The sequence below is a fragment of the Thamnophis elegans genome, chromosome 5, assembly GCF_009769535.1.
Source record: "Thamnophis elegans isolate rThaEle1 chromosome 5, rThaEle1.pri, whole genome shotgun sequence".
In the NCBI taxonomy this organism is placed as follows: Eukaryota; Metazoa; Chordata; class Lepidosauria; order Squamata; family Colubridae; genus Thamnophis; species Thamnophis elegans.
Genome location: NC_045545.1, coordinates 51,649,354 through 51,669,164, shown reverse-complemented (window position 1 = coordinate 51,669,164; position 19,811 = coordinate 51,649,354). Strand labels below are relative to the sequence as shown.

Genomic DNA, 19,811 nt, shown 5'->3' with positions numbered 1-19,811 from the left:
AGCTGTCCATAGTTCTAGTCCTTTGCCAGGACTTGTTGCTGAGCATTCAACAATTCTTCCCGGCAGACTTGCCTTTCTATGTACAGTTACCGTATATGTATAAAAGCTTCCACATAATCACACAGTTCTGATTCCAGAGAGTCAGGGATTTCAGTCATGTTTTCATTCATGCAGCTCTACACATTTTGGGAATAGCACTGGATATATGGAACTTGGTTAATATTTCCCCACTCCAAGACTGACTAATTATGAGTCTTAAAGAATAAACTGGTTATCCCTTACAGTGTTGTCTGAGCATAATTTAAGGAGTTGGTTTTTAATATTTAAACCTGATAAGTGATCCTTGACTTATCAGCACAATTGAGCCCAAAATTTCTTTTGCTAAGCAAGGCAGTTGTTAAGTGAGTTTTGCCCCATATTACAACCTTTCTTGCCACAGTTGTTAAGTGAATCACTGCAGTTGTTAGTACATGGTTGCTAAGTGAATAGCTTCCTCAATGGCGTTGCTTGCGAGAAGGTCACAAAAGATAACCACACAAGCCAGGAGACTGCAACCATTATAATAAATGCATGCTAGTTGCCAAGTGTCTGGATTTTGGTCATGTGATCATAAGGGCTGTGCAAACATCATAAGCATGAAAAATGGTCATGTCACATTTTCAGTGCCATGGTAACTTCAAACAGTCACTAAATGAATGGTTGCAAGTCAAGGACTACCCGATGTGAGAGACTGTTCATCTGAACTTGTCTGAAAGTGAAAGTCATCAGGAGAAGTCTTATTACCATAAATGTGCCTTCACTTTTTAAGAGTGACTTGTTGTTCACACAGAAAAAGAGCTTATCTGCATTCTGTGGAATGCTCTCCACAGGACGGAAATGCACTCCACAGGATGGAGTCAGGCTTTTCAGCCAAGCCTTTTCACTCGAGCTAAATTGTATGTGCTATTTTTATGAGTTTTACTTACGGGATGAAAAATATTGTTTTAAAAATCATTAAATAAAAAGGGATCAGGGATGAGATTTTCCTCCATTTAGAGCTGGGAGAGATGCGAAGCCTTAAAACTTGTTCTGCTGTGTTTTTACATTTAGACAGACATAAAGAAAAATAAAGGAATCCTGATTCCATCGCAGTGCTTGCATCATAACAGCAGTTGCACAACAATCATTCCAGGAACAGAGAAACAATTCCTCCTAAAGGACACTACAAGCCTGTTAAGAGACTATATAAAGAAGAGGAGCTCCACAATATAGGTATCAACTGGTGAAGGAGCAACATTTCTACTGTGGTACAGTGGCACACTAGGAACCAGGATGGCTCAACTGTCAATATGGATTGGTAAGTCTCAGGTCTTGTCCTTTAAAGTTAAATTATGATCTCATATGCAGAATTTCCGTGATTTGTACTAGCAGTTCAGATGACACTACAGTTTTGTACTCGTGATGTGAACAAGATGGATTAAATGAAATAATCTTTTGAACATTGATGATGATATACTTTAAAGTTGCTGAAAGAAAAATTGTTGTCTGGGTGGGAAAATCCCATGAAGCTGTCCAGCTTAGGAAGCCTGATACATCTTACTATCTAGTTAATTTCAAATACTTGTATTAATTGAAGAACCTCCCTTTGACCACAGAAGGGTGTGAACTAAGTATTATGATCATTGTTTTAGCTTTGCTAGAATGTAATTTTCTTCTCTTGGTTTTGTTTGTTTTGTATTAGGCATTGCTACACTGATATTTCTTCAAAATGGTATGTCACTATTTCTTGCGTGGATGGGGGAAGGGGGAGGGATTACAAGTCGTTCTAAATTTAAAATGTCTTTTGTCAAGCTTTATTTGAATGAGAAGCTATTACTTTTCCCATTCAACATAATGAAGAAAGAAAAAGAAAAACTGGGATATCTTAATGGAACTTTGGCTGCTAAACAGCACAGTCAAACAAATAATTTGAGAACCACTTTAAGAGGGCTTTTGCCTGAACAATGTTTCATGTTGAAAAGCTGGTGAAATAAGATACTGATTCTAAAGAGAAAGATGAAGCAACACTTTATTTCATTTCATATCCATTCACTTGCAGATGACAGCAAGCATAAGCTTAGCAGATGACTGCTGAAGAGCCAATGTTGCCTCTTCTGGGTCTGCCAAAGGAGGCAACTGGAACAATGTGAAAATCAAATTATGTCATTTCTGCCGTCTCCACTCCAAAATTGAATAGCATTACTTTTGCTGCACATTGTGTCTCATTGAGACATATCGTAATGCCTGGCATAGAGCTGTTAAATCACTATCCAGGAATATAGGTGGTCCTTATAGGGTTTTTTTTAACACTAAAGTGGTTGCTTTACAAATACTGAATGAGTGGTACTTACGACTAGTCATCACACTTATGTTCAGCTGACAATTATGACATTGCAGCATTGTGTAATTTCCATTTGCATCCTCTGCCACTTCCGACAAGTAAAAATGATAGGGAAACTGGCAGGAGATTGCATATTTATTTATTTATTTGCTTATTTGTTGGTTTGATTGATTTGTTTATTCAGTTTCTGTCATTGCCCATTTCAACTAATGGCTTTGGGCTTAGAATTCTAAAACAATTAAAATACATAGGTATAACAACCAAGTTAATTAATTAATTAATTAATTAATTAATAATAAAGCCAAGAAACGTGATCCTTACCACAATCAGAACCTCAAGCTTGGATCCACAGCCATGTTTTTAAAGCCTTACAAAAGGCCAGCATGGTTAGTGGCATTCTAATCTCAGAAAAGAGAATATTCCACAAAGCAAGGGCTATATCCAAAAAGGCTATCTTCTAATCCCCATCAGCCAGGATCTGCAACATGCCCTCTCTGCTAGATCAAACTGGGCAGGTAAAGAGTCTTGTAAAAAGACTGTCCTTCAAGTAACCCAGACCCAAGCCATGTAGAGTTTTAAAAGCAGCACCTTGAACTGCACCCAGAAATATACTGCTACCCAAAGCAGCCATGTAGTAGTGGTGTTAAATATGCTGTACATATGGCACAAATGTACTACCCACGCAGCCACATTGGGCACCAATTGAAATTTCTGAATGATCATGGAAAGCACACTGCAATAATTAAATGAGAGTTTATATGCGTGACAGTGAGCAGGACTTCCTGCTCCAGGAATGCAACTGATGCACCAGCCAAAAGTGTGCAAAGGCTCTCTTAGCTCTGGCTGCCATCTGCTCTTGGAACAGTACTGAAAGTCTAGGAGCCCCCTAGATTGTGCATTGGGTCTATCTGGGGTAGTGCCAACCTATCCAGAACTAAAGATGAAAGAACCTTGTCTTCAGAGGGGTGAATGGTAATCACATGACATTCTTGCTTAAAAATAGCAACCAGAAATGATGACATTTCTGTTGCAAAATGGTACAGTTGTGTGATGTTGTGCTTTAGACTGCCTTGCTTAACAATGGAAATTCCAAACCCAATTACTATTGTTAAGTGAGTACAACCTGTATGACCTGCCCACCTAACAATTCGAAATCATGCAAATGAGAGTAGATAAATAGTTACCACTTTAGTGGAAATTCCATGCACCTGGGTTTATATTAGCCACATGACCACGGAAGCATCATTTGGCTGGTTCCCTTGGCTAAGAAATGGAAAACAACTGGAAAATAACCTTTACCTTACTTGTATGACTGTTCATTCCTGTTTACAATTCATAACAAGCACAAGATTAACAGAAAAAAATATTTCACCATACATTTGTGATGTGCTTGGAATTATCTTAAGTGAGTGCATCCAAATGATAGCTTTGGCATATACAACTAAGGGCAAGAGTGCAAACTTGGAAGAAGCAGGATAGTAGACCTGACAATGTCTGCATTCTTTAGACTGAATAACTCATGCCTTTTGTTTAACACAACTTATTTTGTTTTCTTTCTCTTTATAACAGTTTCTGCCTTTAACTTGGTCTGCTACTTCACCAGCTGGTCTCAGTACAGGGAAGCCCCAGCACGCTTTGTCACTGATGACATTGATCCAAATGTTTGCACCCACCTCATTTATGCTTTTGCTAATATATCGGGCAATCAAATCACCAAATACGAATGGAATGATGATAATACCTATAATAACCTCAGGGGACTTAAAACTAGGTAGGTGCAGCACGAACTACAAATATTATTGTAATATTGCAATAAATGTTCAATATTTGTAATGCAATGCTCCATTTTACACATCTCCTCTTACTTTTCAAATCACTTGACAACTTCTGCATCAAAAGTCATCTTGCGTTTTCACAGGATAATAGAATCAGTAACATTGATTAGTAGAAAGGAAGGAAGTTTTCAATGAATAAACTTTTGCAAGTGAGAAGAGCTTGAGGCACAAATTTTATCTTATACCAGTAGAAGCTAAAAAAAAAATTATAGTAGCTAATGAAATAATTGCCTGTTTCTTTTTCTTTTTTCTAACACAAATGTGCAGCGCCAAGTAAAGCAATACATTACAATTACTGCTTTCTTTTCTCCTAAAGGGGTCTTTGTTGAATGTAGGAGCATCTATAAGAAAAGATGATGGAAGAATCAGTGCAGATGCAATGACAAGGCTATCTAGCAAACAGCTGTCCAAAAGATCATTGGCACTATAGGCATACCATTTTTTTTTTTTTTTTACTTTGAACTTAATAGTTAGAAAGAGGAAGAGGATCTGAAATGAAACTATGGGCAATTATATTGAGTATAACTGAGTATTTACATTTACTTTTTCAGGAATCCCAGACTGAAAATTCTTCTGTCTGTTGGTGGAGCTAATTTAGGCTCTAGACCGTAAGTATAGAACTGTCTGTTTGTTTGTTTGTTTGTTTGTTTGTTTGATCTCCAAACCAGATGTAACTAAATTGTTAACTGAGTTGTTTCAGATAAGATTGTAATGATAACTGCAGCACAAAGGGAAAGAGGTACCGATTCCAACTCTGATCAGGGGTCTTATGACAGAGTCATCTTGTAGGGGAGACAGGTGGCCTAGATATTTAATGGATTAAATAAATAAATAAAATTGCCATTGGAAAAAATGTGCATATGCAATGGCAAACTATATTTGTATTTCAGGGTATACTTTGCTCGTTATTTAGTTTCTCCTCAAAGTGAGCTGATCCCTTAAAATTAACTATTCTTTTCCTGCTAAATGCTGAATTTGAAAAATCATAACCCATGTCTGTCTTCCTCGTCTCTCCTAGTCTCCCCTTATTCACATATAGAGAATACTTCCCCAAAGTGGTGTCAAAATGTGCTGGAACTGCAACTGTGAATATACATACGCACACATGTACACGCACGCACATGCGCGCACACACACACACACACAGTGCCTGTCTGACATAAATTGAGTTTTACTTATACTGAATCATTTGCAAAGGGTGTCTATGAAGATTCTCAGTCATCCAGGTCAGGATTGTCTCAAAAGCACTTTTCAAAAGGCATCTGGACTTTCTTAGTTTTTCCTTAAAGAATAAGATGTCTCCCCTTCCCTATCCTCTCAGAACTGATGAAGCTTCTTAAATGAGAAGTGAAATGTCTTCCAAAAAAAAAAAAAACCCTGAAGAAAGTCCAATTGCCCTTTCAAAAAGCATCTTTGAGAGAGATTGGCAAAGGGTAATTCTGAACTGAAGCCATTTTGTGCTGTGTAGCAGGTCACCACTATTCTACAGCTTTATAAAGCTAAACAGAAAGTGAAAAGGGAGAGGAAAGATTATAAAGTGCTAGTTTATTAAATTGAATTCTGAATCTTTAGAATTCAAGTCCTTTGACACTTTTTAATGATGATGCTGATGAAGTGCAGCTTTTAAATTCTCTTTCCACTAATACCAATGGTACTATGGAAACTTTGAATGGTTTGGGAATGTAATAATAGAAGGGAGCTGACAACTTAAATTTTACTTTTGAAAGGATAGTGATTTTATTAGACAGTAAAAAGCCAGCTTGTGAATACAATTTGTTTTGTATGTATTTGTTTCTGTTACTGCTGAACTTGCCATTCTTTATTTATTTACTTATTTATTTGATTTCTATAGCTGCCCATCTCAGCAAATGACTCTGGGCAGCTTGCAATATTAGATGTGCATACTGCACAGCTGATTAAAATGATTCAATTATATTCCTTTAAAAGTGTTCTTTTTAAAATCTGATTGTCTCTCTCGCTCTCCCATTTATAACAGCTTCCAGAATATAAATACCTCTCCTGCCACACGCTCCGAATTTGTAGCATCCGTGATTCGCTTTCTTCGGACCAATAATTTTGATGGTCTTGATGTCTCTTGGTCCAGGCCAAGCCAGGATGATAAAAGGGGTTTAGTTAAGCTGGTTCAGGTACATGTATATTAAATCATCTCTTTGTAAATAGTATAAGGATATGACTTTCCTTTTTCTATGCATATTAGAGATTTGTACAATCATTTCATTCCACCAGAACACTGCCTCAGTTATTCAAATACACCGATTATCTTTATGAGGGCACTTTCCTCCATTGTTTGTCTCTCAACTTTCTGGTATCTTTTTTCCTCAGTCAAATGATAAAGGTTTTCTTCAGAAGCTCACCATTTCCTGAATCATTCACATTAGCTACTCCTTTTCTAGTAAACAGTATTTACATGATGTTATGTCTAAGAAAGCCACTCCCTCAAATTTTACTTCAGTTATACTTCCCCATATCCTCACCTATAATACTTTAGAGCACAAGTGTTTATTCTCTGGCTTCCAAATAATTTGTGTTATGTAGACTTCTAGAAAAATTATGAAGGAAAAGGGGAGAGGGAGCAAACAATTTTTAAACTGCTTCTTCTTCTCCTGTGGAGTTCAGCAGCTCCAGGATTAATTCATGCTTTGATGCTTTGGGAAAAGGGTCTGCAGACAGCTGTGAGGACAGCCTTTGGCCAAATTAGTTGTCAAACTAATCTCACATGGATGGAACATAGTGCTGTGAATATCAAAACAATTGTGAAATCCTGTTGACATTCCCAAACCTAATTCCTTTGCATTTACCCTGCATTTACAAGGTTAAAAAACAGAATGAGCAGGTTATGCAGAGACGTTCATAACATTGGACAACACAGCCTGTTTTAGTAAACAAAAAAGGGTGAAAATATTTGCAATACTACAGATTCTTGCTGCTTTTCTACTGTATATAACTCAAGAACTTGCAAGTTAAATCTTTTTACCATTTATTAAATCACAATAATGATTCAATTAATGTCATTTAGGACCTGAATGCAGCATTCCGCTATGAGGGCCGGAAGAATGCAAACAGGCAAAAACTCATATTGAGTGTGGCAGTAGCAGCTGGAAAAGAAGCTATTGATAGTGGCTTTGATATCCCGAATATTGCTAAGCAAGTACTCTTATTATCTATCATGACTCATAAAATACATAGAGATATGAACATACATTAATGAGCTATCCCAACTGAACATTTCCAATTTATCATTTTTTATATTTGCCTATATTAAAAACTTTGAATGAAATTGTTTTATCACTGAAACAGGGCATTTTTAAATAAAAACAACAGCAACAACAAAATTAATGCAAGTAGTCCTCAACTTACGATTACAATTGAGCCCAAAATTTCTGTTGCTAATGAAATATTTGTTAAGTGAATTTTGCCCCATTTTACAATCTTTTTTGACAGTTGTTGAGTGAATCACTGCAGTTATTAAATTAATAACACAGTGGTTAAGTGAATCTGACTTGCTCATTAACTTTGCTTGTAAGAAGGTTGCAAAAGGTAATTACATCACCACAGGACACTGCATCTGTCATAAATATGAGTCGGTTGCCAAGCATCTGAACTTTGATGACATAACTATGGGGATCCTGCAATGGTTGTGTGAAAAATGGTCATAAGTCACTTTTTTCAGTGCTGTTGTAATTTTGAATGGTCACTAAATGAACTGATTTACAAGGACTACCTGTAAGTGGATCAAAATCATTTCAAGACATGTGCAAGGAGAATAAACTGTTTATTTGTATTACTTGCATAATCTTCTCCTTTAAAGTTCTTTAAGCAGAACGGTGTTAAGGTTTTAATTAAAATTCATAGTCCACAAATGTATGGATCTCATCTCTAATTGTATTCATAAAAGTTAAGTACGTTAAATTCAGAATTCCTATTGAAATTCAATGTGAGGTAATGGCTTTTTTCAGAACCTTTACAGATACTTAGTAAAAACATAGCCATTGCCTAAATTTTATTGAATTATTATTTATTTTTCCTGTAGATTTGCAGATTTCCTTAATGTCATGACTTTTGATTTTCATGGTTATTGGCCGGATCATAGTCACCCCTATACTGGCCATGGAAGCCCACTTCGGAAGAGCAGAGCTGACAAAGGAGCTGCAGCCTCTTATAATGTTGTAAGTTATCTAGTTGTGAATTTTTTCAAGTAGGTTTGAAATACTATATTTGACTTTGACCCTAATTGACTCTAATGATATAGTAGCAAGTATAAGCATTGTACTGATCTAGTTATCTTGAAATCCAGTGCTAATGAATGATGCCAACGCAACATATTCAGCCCCACACTTGCAACCGCAATCCCAGTAAACAGATTGACAATAATTATGGGCAGGAATTCCAAGCATGTTTCCTACATTATCTAGAAGCTTTTGCTTGGCTGGGGAATCATTCATCTTTCCTTTGTTATCCTGATGGTGTATAGTAAGGACTGATAAAAATGGGTTCTTGTTCCATTCCAGGTTCCCTATCCAATGTGACCATGAAAAAAGTATTTTGAATATATATTGCTTGCAAATATTGCTTGCAAATATTGCTTGCACTTAGTGACCACTTTGTTTAACAACTGAGTTGTCAGGTCCAATTAAGATCACTGAATGAGGATTACCTGTATAGTCCTAGTTTTCCTCTGAAGTTGATTTATGGATGTAGTCTACTATGTATGTCTGACTCTATATGTTCATTTTCAGGACTATGCTGTGAGATATTTGAAAACCAAAGGTGCCCCTAATTCGAAAATCATCATGGGAATTCCAACCTATGGAAACACTTTCACTCTTTCTTCTGCACAGACTGGGGTTGCAGCTCCCGCCTCTGGCCCTGGGCTAGCTGGCACATTCACAAAAACAGCAGGAACCCTGGCATATTATGAGGTAAAAATCATTTTAGTGGTTTCCCTACTTGTACCTAAGCATGGTATCATGGCAACATACTTTTTCTGCTGTATCCCCTTGATCTCCTTCCCAATCTATGAATGAGGCAGGTTTAGGTTGCTCTTAGCATAACCCAGTATTTTAATTTTTATAACTGTCCTTATTTTAAAGCCATTTAAGAATTGCTTCAAGTTGTGTAAAATATGTTAGGCTTTGTCATCTGTAACCTCGGAGGGAAACCAAGTGACTTGAAAACAGAGGGAAGATTGCCAATGGAGAGAGCAGATTTCATTATTTTATAGGCAGGGGGTTGGACTAGAAGACCTCCAAGGTCCCTTCCAACTCTGCTACTGTATAGTTTTATCTTTCAGTCAATATCCTATATATGCACACAAACGCACAGCACATACAGTACATATATACAGTAACTCCAAATATTCATGTGAAGGATCAATAGGAATCCAGCAAGGTTATAGTGCACAGTACTTTATTTAACCCTGTTACTATCTTGTTCTGTTTTTTATAGTCCCTCCATGCTGAGGATAAACTTATGCAGCAAGGTGCATTTTATATTTGTGTAATTTTCCATTTTGATTACAACACTGACTTCCAGTGAGAAAGGAAACTGTTTTGGATAAACAATTTGAGAACTGCTTCCAAATTAAAGGAAGCAAAGAAGGGAACATTAAAAGGGACAGCTATTAAAAATGGATGACTTGATAACTCTTTTAATCTTTTGCATTAAGACAGTACATGAAGACAAAATCCTCATCTATAGTTAAATCAAAAGAAGGAAAAATCAGGTCTCAGGCTACACGATGTTTAGGAAGCAAGAATATTGTGTTTTATGATGCAACGAGAAACAGCCAATTGGAATTTTTAAAAAAACCACCTTTGAGTCAATTGGCTACTAAAAAGACAGCTCTTAAAAAAAACAGGAAAGGCTGGATCAGTATGTACATTCTAAGAGTTCTTTTGCACATGGTGTTTGTGTTCTAGGACACTCATTTCCTTCCAACTGCGGGCTGTTTTAGGATGTGCTAGTTCTGGCAACCATGTCCCATTGCCTGGAGTTGCTAACATTAATTGATTCATTGACAATCAATTAGAAAAGGATTAGACATTCCCAAAATAGCATCCATAAAATTTGAATAATTAAAACAAGGGTGCTTCCTCAGAGAAGAGGAAGGAAGACCTTTTGTTCTGTACATGCATAATATATATCTCCTATGGATGGAATGCAAAAATGATCTTCCACTGGTTATTTTAATATGGAAGTTGATTGATATTGAATCAGACTTTTTCAGCTATTTGGGGCCTAAAATTAGAAGAATTAGAAGAAAGTGTAAGTAATGAAACAGAGATTGGCAGCCAAATTAACTGTTTCAAAAGTATGTAACATTCCGGAGATTGCCGGAATTGGTTCACTTGACTGCTGCTCGAATGCTGGGGCCTGGAGAAGTTGGCTGAGGAGATTCGACCTACTGAGACCGCCATTGGTCGCTATGGGGGCAGCTACTGGAGGCCTGTCTTGGGGGGGGGCAACCCCTTCGATTGCCCGACCCTTCAACCGCTGGTGTGCTGCTGCAGGGCCAGGCTAGGGACAGGGTTAGGGTTAGGGTTAGGCTAGGTTTAGTTAGTGTTAGGGTTAGTTAGGGTCAGTGCAAGGGTTAGGTGTAGGGCTAGAGTTAGATTTGACTAGGGTTAGGTTTAGCGTTAGGGTCAGGGTTAGGGTTAATCTTAGGCTTTAGATTAGGGCCGATTAGGTTTAGGGTTAGGGTTAGCCTTAGGGGGAGGTGGAGGGGTGGGGTTGCTAGCCTGATGACCTGCCGGTTTGCTGCCACTGTCTGAGAGCATGGCAGCTCAGCGAAGAGTGGGGGTTTCCTCCCCCCCCCTCCGCCACTAGTTCTAGTTCTTAGCATTGTGGGAGCAGTCCTCTGGCGTCCCCTGTTCCTGTAGGAGGCTGTGCTTTGATCCCAGCTAGTTGTGGCCCATGGCTGGCTCTGTGATATCTGCTGCCTACAGCCTGCTAGCCTTCCAACTATTCCTCACTCTATCATCGGGGAGTGAACTGGAACTTATGACTCTGTCGCTGGCCTTTGTGGGTTTCCTGTTTATGCCCTTCCCAGTCATCTTTCATCTCTACTCCATCAGAGAGAGTGGGCAATGGACAAAGAGGACGTGGCTGAGGAGTTTACTTCTCCCTCCAGTTGCGGTCATTATACTGTTTTGCAGACTTTTGGACCCTACCCCTTGTGGGAGAAGATCGGGATATCAACTTACACGCTTGGACAATTCTGAGCTAATTTTTGCTTTGGTATTACCGCGCGGCTTTTAAATTTTTTGTATGGTGAGTGTTTGGTATGAGTGTGGTTGACTGAATGTACCCACTTTTTAATTATATTGTTGTTATTCTGCTTTTAAATTGTCTGTGGGGATTGTGTGATAGTATGGTTGTGTATGTCTGAGTAGGCTGGGACCATTGCAGGGCACCTCCTGCACTGAGTGCTTTGCAGAAGTGTCAGGAGGGCCTATGCCTAATCCCAGCCTTAGAATGTCTGGTTCGAAGGGCCTGCCGGGGAACGTGGTGGCCAGGGGGGAGGGGGGAGGGACCATGGACATGGGAGTGGGCCGGAACATTAAGGTCATAACAGGGAGGGGCAGATATGGCGGGGACTTTAGGGTGAGCCATTACCGGGGAAGGAGGGTTCGCTACATCACAGAGATCCCTCCTTCCAGCCCTATTAGTCCCACTCCAAGGCCAGATAGCGGGAGTAGTCAGGACCCTGGTCCCAGGCTGTTGTCGCTAAATGCCAGGTCTGTGGTTCACAAGGCTCCCCTCGTCCGGGACCTAATTTTAGACGAGAGGGCAGACCTGGCATGTATTACTGAAACCTGGCTGGGCCCGGAGGGAGGAGTTCCCCTCACTGAAATGTGTCCAGAGGGTTTTCAGGTGCTTCATCAGCCGCAACATCAGTGAAGGGGTAGGGGAGTGGCCATTGTTATCCGGGAATCTTTAGTTCCTCATAGGATCCCTGCTCCGGAGCTTGTCGGGTGTGAGTCCTTGCTGGTGAAGTTGGACCTTGAGGGTCAAGTGGGCTTGTTGTTAACGTACCTGCCTCCCAACAACGTGACAACAGCCCTCCCCTTGCTCCTCGAGTCAGTAGCCGAGCTGGCAGTTGAGTTCCCCAGGCTTATGGTGCTGGGGGACTTCAATTTGCCTTCGCTCGGCGAGCACTCTGATGGAGCACAGCAGTTCATGGCTTCCATGACAGCCATGGGCTTGACCCAAGTAATTCGGGGTCCGACTCACTCAGCGGGTCACACGCTCGACCTCGTATTCATCTCGGAGCAGCGGAGTTGTGATCTTGGTTTGAGGGGTAGTGAGATCTTGCCCCTGTCGTGGTCAGACCACTTCCTACTGAGGCTTGACTTTCGGAGGCCAATCCCCCACTGTAGGGAGGAGGAACCGATTAGGTGGTTCCACCCCAAGTGCCTTATGGACCCTCAGGGCTTTCAGATGGCACTTGGCGTTGTACCTGATGCTCTCGTCCACAGTCTGGTGGAGGCCTTGGTCACTGCTTGGAACTCAGCAGCATCAGAGGCTCTCAACTGGATTGCGCCTTTACGGCCTATCCGAGGCAGTGGATCCAGGAGGGCTCCTTGGTTTACTGAGGATCTCCGGGAGATGAAACGCCAAAAGAGACGCCTAGAGCACCACTGGAGGTCCAGTAAGTCCGAGTCGGACCGAGCACTGTTAAAGACCTGCATCAGAGCTTACCTTCTGGCAATTCGGACTTCTAAAAACACATATATTGCCGCTCTGATTGCATCCCCTGAGTCGCGCCCAGCCGCCTTGTTCAGGATAACCCGCTCCCTCCTGAAAGGGAGGGATACGGGCAACCCTTTACGAGGTAGAGCTGAGGAATTTGTCCAATTTCTCGCGGATAAAGTTGCTCGGCTTCGGGCAGACCTGGACTCCAATTGCGCAGAGCCAGCCGAGGTACCGGGGGAGGGTCTTGAGCGGCATCTATGGATTGATTTTCAACTTGTTACTCCTGAGGAAGTGGACAAGGCCATGGGAGCAGTGAGTGCCTCCACATGTGTGCTGGACCCTTGCCCCTCCTGGCGGTCGTGAACAGCAGGGAGGTGACATGGGGCTGGATCCAGGCGATAGTTACCGCCTCCCTTCGGGAGGGGTTCTTCCCCCCCCCTAACAGCGGCAGTGGTGAGACCCCTCCTGAAGAAGCCGTCTTTGGATCCAGCCATTCTAAATAACTATCGTCCAGTCTCCAACCTCCCCTTTGTCGGGAAGGTTGTTGAGAAAGTGGTGGCCTCTCAGCTCCGGCGGTCCTTGGATGAAACCGATTATCTAGACTCCTTTCAGTCTGGATTCAGGCCTGGCTACAGCATGGAAGCTGCTTTGGTCACACTGACCGATGATCTCTGGAGAGCCAGGGCCTCCGTCCTAGTGCTCCTTGACCTCTCAGCGGCCTTCGATACCATCAACTATGGTATCCTTCTGCGACGGTTGCGAGAGGTGGGGGTGGGAGGCACCATTCTTTGGTGGTTCTCCTCCTACCTCTCGGACAGGTCACAGTCGGTGTTGGTCGGAGGGCAGAGGTCGACCCCTAGGCCCCTTAATTATGGGGTGCTGCAGGGTTCGGTCCTGTCCCCCCTCCTGTTTAACATCTACATGAAGCCGCTGGGTGAGATCATTCAGCGGCACAGGATAAAATATCACCAGTAGGCGGATGATACACAGCTGTATCTGTCTGCCCCGTGCCAACTCAGTGAAGCGGTTGACGTGATGTGTCAGTGCCTGGAGGCTGTTAGGGTCTGGATGGGGGTAAACAGGCTTGTACTCAATCCTGACAAGACCGAGTGGTTTGTGTTTTTCCCTCCCAATAATTGGCCATGTATTCCATCTCTCAGGCTGGGGGGTGAAATTATATGCCCCTCAGACAGGGTTCGCAATTTGGGAGTCCTCCTGGACCCACAGCTGACTTTAGAACATCATTTGTCGGCTGTGACCAGGGGGGCATTTGCCCAGGTTCGCCTGGTGTACCAGTTGTGTCCCTACCTGAACCTGGAGGCTCTCGCAACAGTCACTCACGCCCTTGTGACCTCAAGACCGGACTACTGCAATGCGCTCTACATGGGGCAGCCCTTGAAGAGCATTCGGAGACTTCAGCTTGTCCAGAATGCAGCCGTGCGAGCGATTGTGGGTGCACCTCAGTACACCCACATTACACCTATCCTCTGCGTGCTGCACTGGCTGCCTATCGGTCTCCGGATACGCTTCAAGGTGTTAGTCGTCACTTATAAAGCCCTACATGGTATTGGACCTGGGTACTTGAGAGACCGCCTTCTGCCAATTACCTCCCAAAGACCTATTAGATCCCACAGATTAGGCCTCCTCCGAATTCCATCCGCCGGCCAATGCTGATTGTCGACCACCCGGAGGAGGGCCTTCTCTGTGGCTGCTCCGGCCCTCTGGAATGATCTCCCCATGGAGATCCGGACCCTTCAGGCTTTCCGCAAAGCCGTCAAGACCTGGCTGTTCCGACAGGCCTGGGGCTGATGAGTTCCCATCCCCACTCGAACTGTGTGGCTGTTGACTGTTTTTAAATTGTTTCCGTATTTTGTTTGCTTGCCTTTTGCTTTTTTCTGTATTATTCCCTTCCCTTTTGGTTTGTTACCCGCCTTGAGTCCCTCCGGGAATAGGGCGGCATACAAGTGTAATAAACCTTGAACCTTGAACCTTGAACCTTGAACTACATAGATCAATCAGAATTAGTATAAACATTTGTACTTATTGAAACTTCCATACCACTTTCAAATACTACTTCAGATGTTTTAAAAAAAAAATTACAGCAATACAGTTGGAATAATCTGTGAATGGCCATGCTGACCATTCTTTCTTAACAAAAAAAAAGCTACAGGTGATGATGACATATCATCTGAAACTGGTAAACAATGTTTAATTATTTGAGATCACTTGAACATATGACAACAGCATCAATGATAATACTCACCCATTATAGTACAAACTGAATACAAGGGAGCCTATCTCCCATTCTAAACATATAATATACCAATTTTTCAGATCTAGAGATGATCAACCCATTTTATCTCCATTAGCAAGCCAAAGCATTTGCTAAAATAACAAAGACAGGTGGGGGGGGGGAATGCTCCAAATGTAGCTAACCTGATAACAGTCATACCTAAGTTCAAAAGACAGCCAGATAATCTATTGATACCATAATATTTATCCTTTCTAATTTATTTGACAGATTTGTAGTTTTAATCATGGTGCCACAATAGAAAAGATTGAAGAGCAAAGTGTCCCTTATTCCTACAAAGGGAACCAATGGGTGGGCTATGAAGATGAAACAAGCGTTCAAATTAAGGCAAGTATTATAGAATGATTGCTTATTACTTATTAATTAAATACAATGGTGGTGATACAAATGGTATGCAACAAGGTTGAAAAGAATTATTTCATTTGCTCAAAAAGAAAGCAAAAAATGTTGTAGAAAAATCTCACTGCTGTGCAATAGGGCAATTTTAAGCACCCTTTCCTGGACTACACCCTGTACTCATTCACTCATGCCGTAGTCATCTAATGCAATGTGCTCTATCTACATGGAGCTACCCTCAAAGAATATTTGGAAGCTACAACTCGCATAGCATGCAAAAGAATGGACCATTCTAGGGATCCCTAGAGTGGCCTATATAAAACCACTATGCATGAATTGCACTGATTGCAAGTTTGCTTCTGGGTCCAATTCAAGGTTTTGGTTATCACCTTTAAAGCCCTTCTTGACATGGGTTCAGACTATCTGAGGAACTATCTCACTCCAATGAAATTGACCTGCTCTACTTGCAGAAGGGGCATGTTATGGAACCTATCAACCAAGTAATTGTGACTGGCAAGGTCCAGGAAAGTCTTTTGTGCTATGGCTTCCACCTTTTGGAACATTGTGCCCCTTGAAGTGAGATCTGTTCCCAACATTTTGACTTTCTGAAAGGGCCTGAAAACCTGGCTTTGTCAGGTGCAAAGAATTAGGATTATTCATAAAGTTGCAGCATAAAAGATTTATTCAAATCTATATACCAGAATCTAGTCAACTAATGGCCAGCACTAAAAGGACATTATATCAGGGGTGTCACACTCACATCACGGCGGTGTCATGTGACATATCGGGACTTTTTTCCCCTTTGCTAAACTGGGTGTGGGTCAGAAGTAGGTTGCTTCTGGTTTGGCCCGGTTCAGCCAAACTGGTAATGAAATTTAGGCCTGGGTTGCAGAACCAGCAGCAACCCAGGCCTGCTACGCCCCTGAAGTAGTTCTCTGGCCGTTGCTGGGCCGCCACCATTTTGGTTTTTAGTGACTGCGCATTGTTCACAAGGACGTAATGTGCAGGTTGCAAACTAGTAGTAAAACCAGCAGCAGCCCACCCCTGGTGTGGGTATGGCCAGCACGTAATGCATCCGGCCTGTGGGCAGGAGTTTGACAGCCCTGCACTTGATAAAGGACAATGGAATTCAAGTGGTGCTGGCCTTAGATCTCTTGTGGCAATGCAAGGACTCTAAACTGATGGTGCATTTCACTCCATCCAGAGGTGGATTCTTACTGGTTTTGGCATGCCGGCCTGGGTCACAGAACCAGCAGCGACCCACGCTCCTGAAGCGGTTCCCTTGCCGCCGCTGGGCCACCGCCATTTTGGTTTTTAGTGACTCTGAATATTACTCTAATATTACTCTGAAGTGCTGTAGCTTTGAAGGGGAAAAGATGCTTCCAAGTGCATGTGGGCATGCACCTAGCTCTTGTCTTCAATTTCTTAACATGTTCTTTTCTAGAATTGCTCTGCTGCTGCAATAGTCAAGGAATCTTAAGAAAAGTCTAGATGTTTTAAGGTATTGCAGACTGGTGTTATGTATATTCCCTTGAGCAATCCTAAACACATTTTTACTTTCCAGGCTAAAGCGCTACACAATCCTATTTGTATATTCAAAACATTCTTTTCTTACTAAAAATATCTGAAAATGATATCCTTAGGAGCCTAATAGTGTTAGCTGCCCAACTGGCTGACAAACAAACAAATTCAAATTTTGGAAACAATAAGCCCTTTTGAAGATTTGAGATAAAGTGAAGATTGACACACTTCAGTATGTGGTTTGTGAGATAAAAAGTTCATGTAAGCTCATATTTGTTACCGAGTAGATACTGTGTTTGGGATTTTATTTCATTCCTCCCTCTCTCCCCTTCTCTCTCCCCTTTAGGTTCAGTATGCAAAGAACAACAATTTGGGAGGCATTATGGTTTGGACACTTGATCAAGATGATTTTTCAGGTACCTTCTGCAAGAAGGGCAATTATCCACTACTTACTGCTATTAAAAATGAAATAAATAAATAAGAACATGTATTTGCCCCCAAAAAAGCCCCAATTTTAAATAGCAATAGAATCTTATAGGTTAAGTCAATTTTGACTTTCTTTGAGGGACTAAAAACAAATGCTTACTTCTAAATACTATATATGCTTAATGTAGCATTATAAATAACTAGTTATTAGTTCTGTATTATTTCATGTTTAATATTATTCATGTCCTATTAAGTATTGTGTATTTCCATTATCTTGACCTATTTCTGCAGGCAGTATGTGGTATTTTGACATTATGCCTAGGCTTTCATTATATAAATAAATAGTTCATCTTGATCATACTGTATTAAAATGCTCATAAGGTTCATTAAATGTGCTGTCTCAAAAAAAAGTCATAATATTTTCAATAAAAGATTTGCCTCCCTTTATTTTGGTATTCCATATAGCAGAAACTATGTTTGTTCTTTTACTGAATGGAAGATGGTGAGATGGAGCGTGTTTTCTTCAAAACACACCTTTTTCCAAAATAATTTTATTTACAGTTGTAAATAATCACCTCGACAATTCAGCTGCCCCTTCTGTGGAATATCAACAAATTACTTCGATTTGATTTAAGGACAAGCATTATGTATCACTTTTATAGAATGGATATAAGCTGGATGCTGCAACAAATGCTATTTTATCAAACTGGAGATTTTTTTTTTACAAATAACTCTTGTACTTAAGTGTTTTAGTATCATTGAAAGGAAATATCTTCCTTTGAGCACATTTTTGGCTTCAGCATATTAGAGATTATCAGTGAGAGAAAAATGTATGATGTTACTGAGATAATAATATCCCAGTGAAAGAGAAGAATTGGCTACTATTTGAGCACATGGACAAATTGTTTTCTAATTAGTTGGTTTGAAATGAAACTATAAATTGCCCATAAAATTTGGTGACCTGACTAAACACACAGTGGATAACTACACTAAGCTTTTTGCCTAATACAGTGGGAAATGCACTCAGTCCCAGAAAATGCACATACAATGTAGCCTATTTCAAATGATGACAAAATGATCCCTAAAGACTGATAATCAACATAATTCAATTCAATACATGCATAAAGCACAAGTATCAGGATGATCAGAAATAAATGTGCTAACCCATTTTCCCACCAGCTTTTTAAAAGCAACAGATGCAAACTATTTTTCTGAGGAGGAACTGAAAGTGGAATAAAATTATCCATGCAAAATTCCCAGGTGTGGAAAGATTTTTAAGCACATCCAGCAGGACAAGAACTCTATCTTCCATTGAAGAAGGAAGTTTGGGGTGGGACTAAAGTAGAATAAAATATGGATTAAAAATATAAGAATGAAGACGTGGCATAAAAGGGACAGTTAGAAGTTTGCTTAAAGGAAATGTCATCAGCCTCTAACCACAAGATGTTCTAGCCAAAAATCCCTATGTCAAAAGTCCAAACCACAAGATTCAGATAAAGTTCATTAATGACACATGGTCCATACCTGTAACAAAAGGAGAAGTAAGACCCTCATCTGCTTATAAGGCTTTTCCCCCAAAATAACCAATAAGAAATGAGTTAAGTATTTCCGTGTTGCGATGCTTTTGAGAATGTATAAGAACGTGTGCTTTGATAGTGAAGGTTGTTCAGAATTTGCAATGTTAGCTATTTCGCTAACTTTCTGAACCTGGCTGCCAAATAAACATTTCCTGTATCCTGAGAAGTCTAAAGCCTGTCATTTTCTGCAACAGGACCAGTGGGAATGTAGATGCCGGGGAACAAAGTGGCATTTATGTAGCAGAAAGCTCCCTCCTGTATTACTTACTGTATATAGAACATATATCTCTACATATGAATGCTAAACCACTGAAATATCTTGCACATAAAAGAATATGGCATTTATTATGGCCATAGCTTCTATGAAACAAAACACAGATCCAGAAACTACAACTAGGTTTGGAAATGACTTGTCTCAAACCTTGAAGACATTCCTGGAAAGCAGTGCCATTTTACTAAGAGATAGGAATAGGATAAGAGGAAAGGCCTCAACAATGACCCTTCCTCTTATCATTTCTCCACTGGACTATTGCAAGACACTTTATATGGAGCTACCTTTGAAGAGCATTCAAAAATTGCAACTGAGATAAATTGCAACAGCTCAATTACTGGCAGGTATTACTGCTAGTACTGTACCACATTGTACCTATGTTTTTGACTCTACATTAGTCACTAATAGGTTTCTGAATACAATTGTTCTGCTGATTTTGATCTATAAAGATCTATGTAGT

At 40.6% G+C, this 19,811-nt stretch overlaps 1 protein-coding gene across 2 annotated transcripts; it reads left to right on the top strand.

The window, feature by feature from the left end:
* Positions 1 to 861: 861 nt before the first annotated feature.
* On the top strand, positions 862 to 18,868 carry LOC116509601 (chitinase-3-like protein 2). Of its 2 annotated transcripts, XM_032218824.1 has the most exons (11): positions 862 to 935; positions 1,090 to 1,336; positions 1,721 to 1,750; positions 3,929 to 4,130; positions 4,746 to 4,802; positions 6,191 to 6,341; positions 7,232 to 7,359; positions 8,246 to 8,381; positions 8,952 to 9,134; positions 15,431 to 15,547; positions 17,424 to 18,868. In XM_032218824.1, the coding sequence occupies exons 2-11, from the start codon at positions 1,312 to 1,314 to the stop codon at positions 17,556 to 17,558; spliced, it is 1,164 nt and encodes a 387-aa protein (XP_032074715.1). In that variant the 5' UTR covers positions 862 to 935; positions 1,090 to 1,311; the 3' UTR covers positions 17,559 to 18,868. The 2 variants fall into 2 exon arrangements, with proteins under 2 accessions (XP_032074715.1, XP_032074716.1); XM_032218825.1 differs by lacking the exon at positions 862 to 935 and having other exon boundaries at positions 977 to 1,336.
* Positions 18,869 to 19,811: the final 943 nt, after the last annotated feature.

Excerpts from the sequence above, each read along its gene's own strand:
- LOC116509601 (XM_032218824.1), top strand. The coding sequence starts at position 1,312 with ATGGCTCAACTGTCAATATGGATTG. Across the intron at positions 4,131-4,745 it reads CTCAGGGGACTTAAAACTAG|GAATCCCAGACTGAAAATTC; the intron begins GTAGGTGCAGCA and ends TTACTTTTTCAG. Across the intron at positions 8,382-8,951 it reads CTGCAGCCTCTTATAATGTT|GACTATGCTGTGAGATATTT; the intron begins GTAAGTTATCTA and ends GTTCATTTTCAG.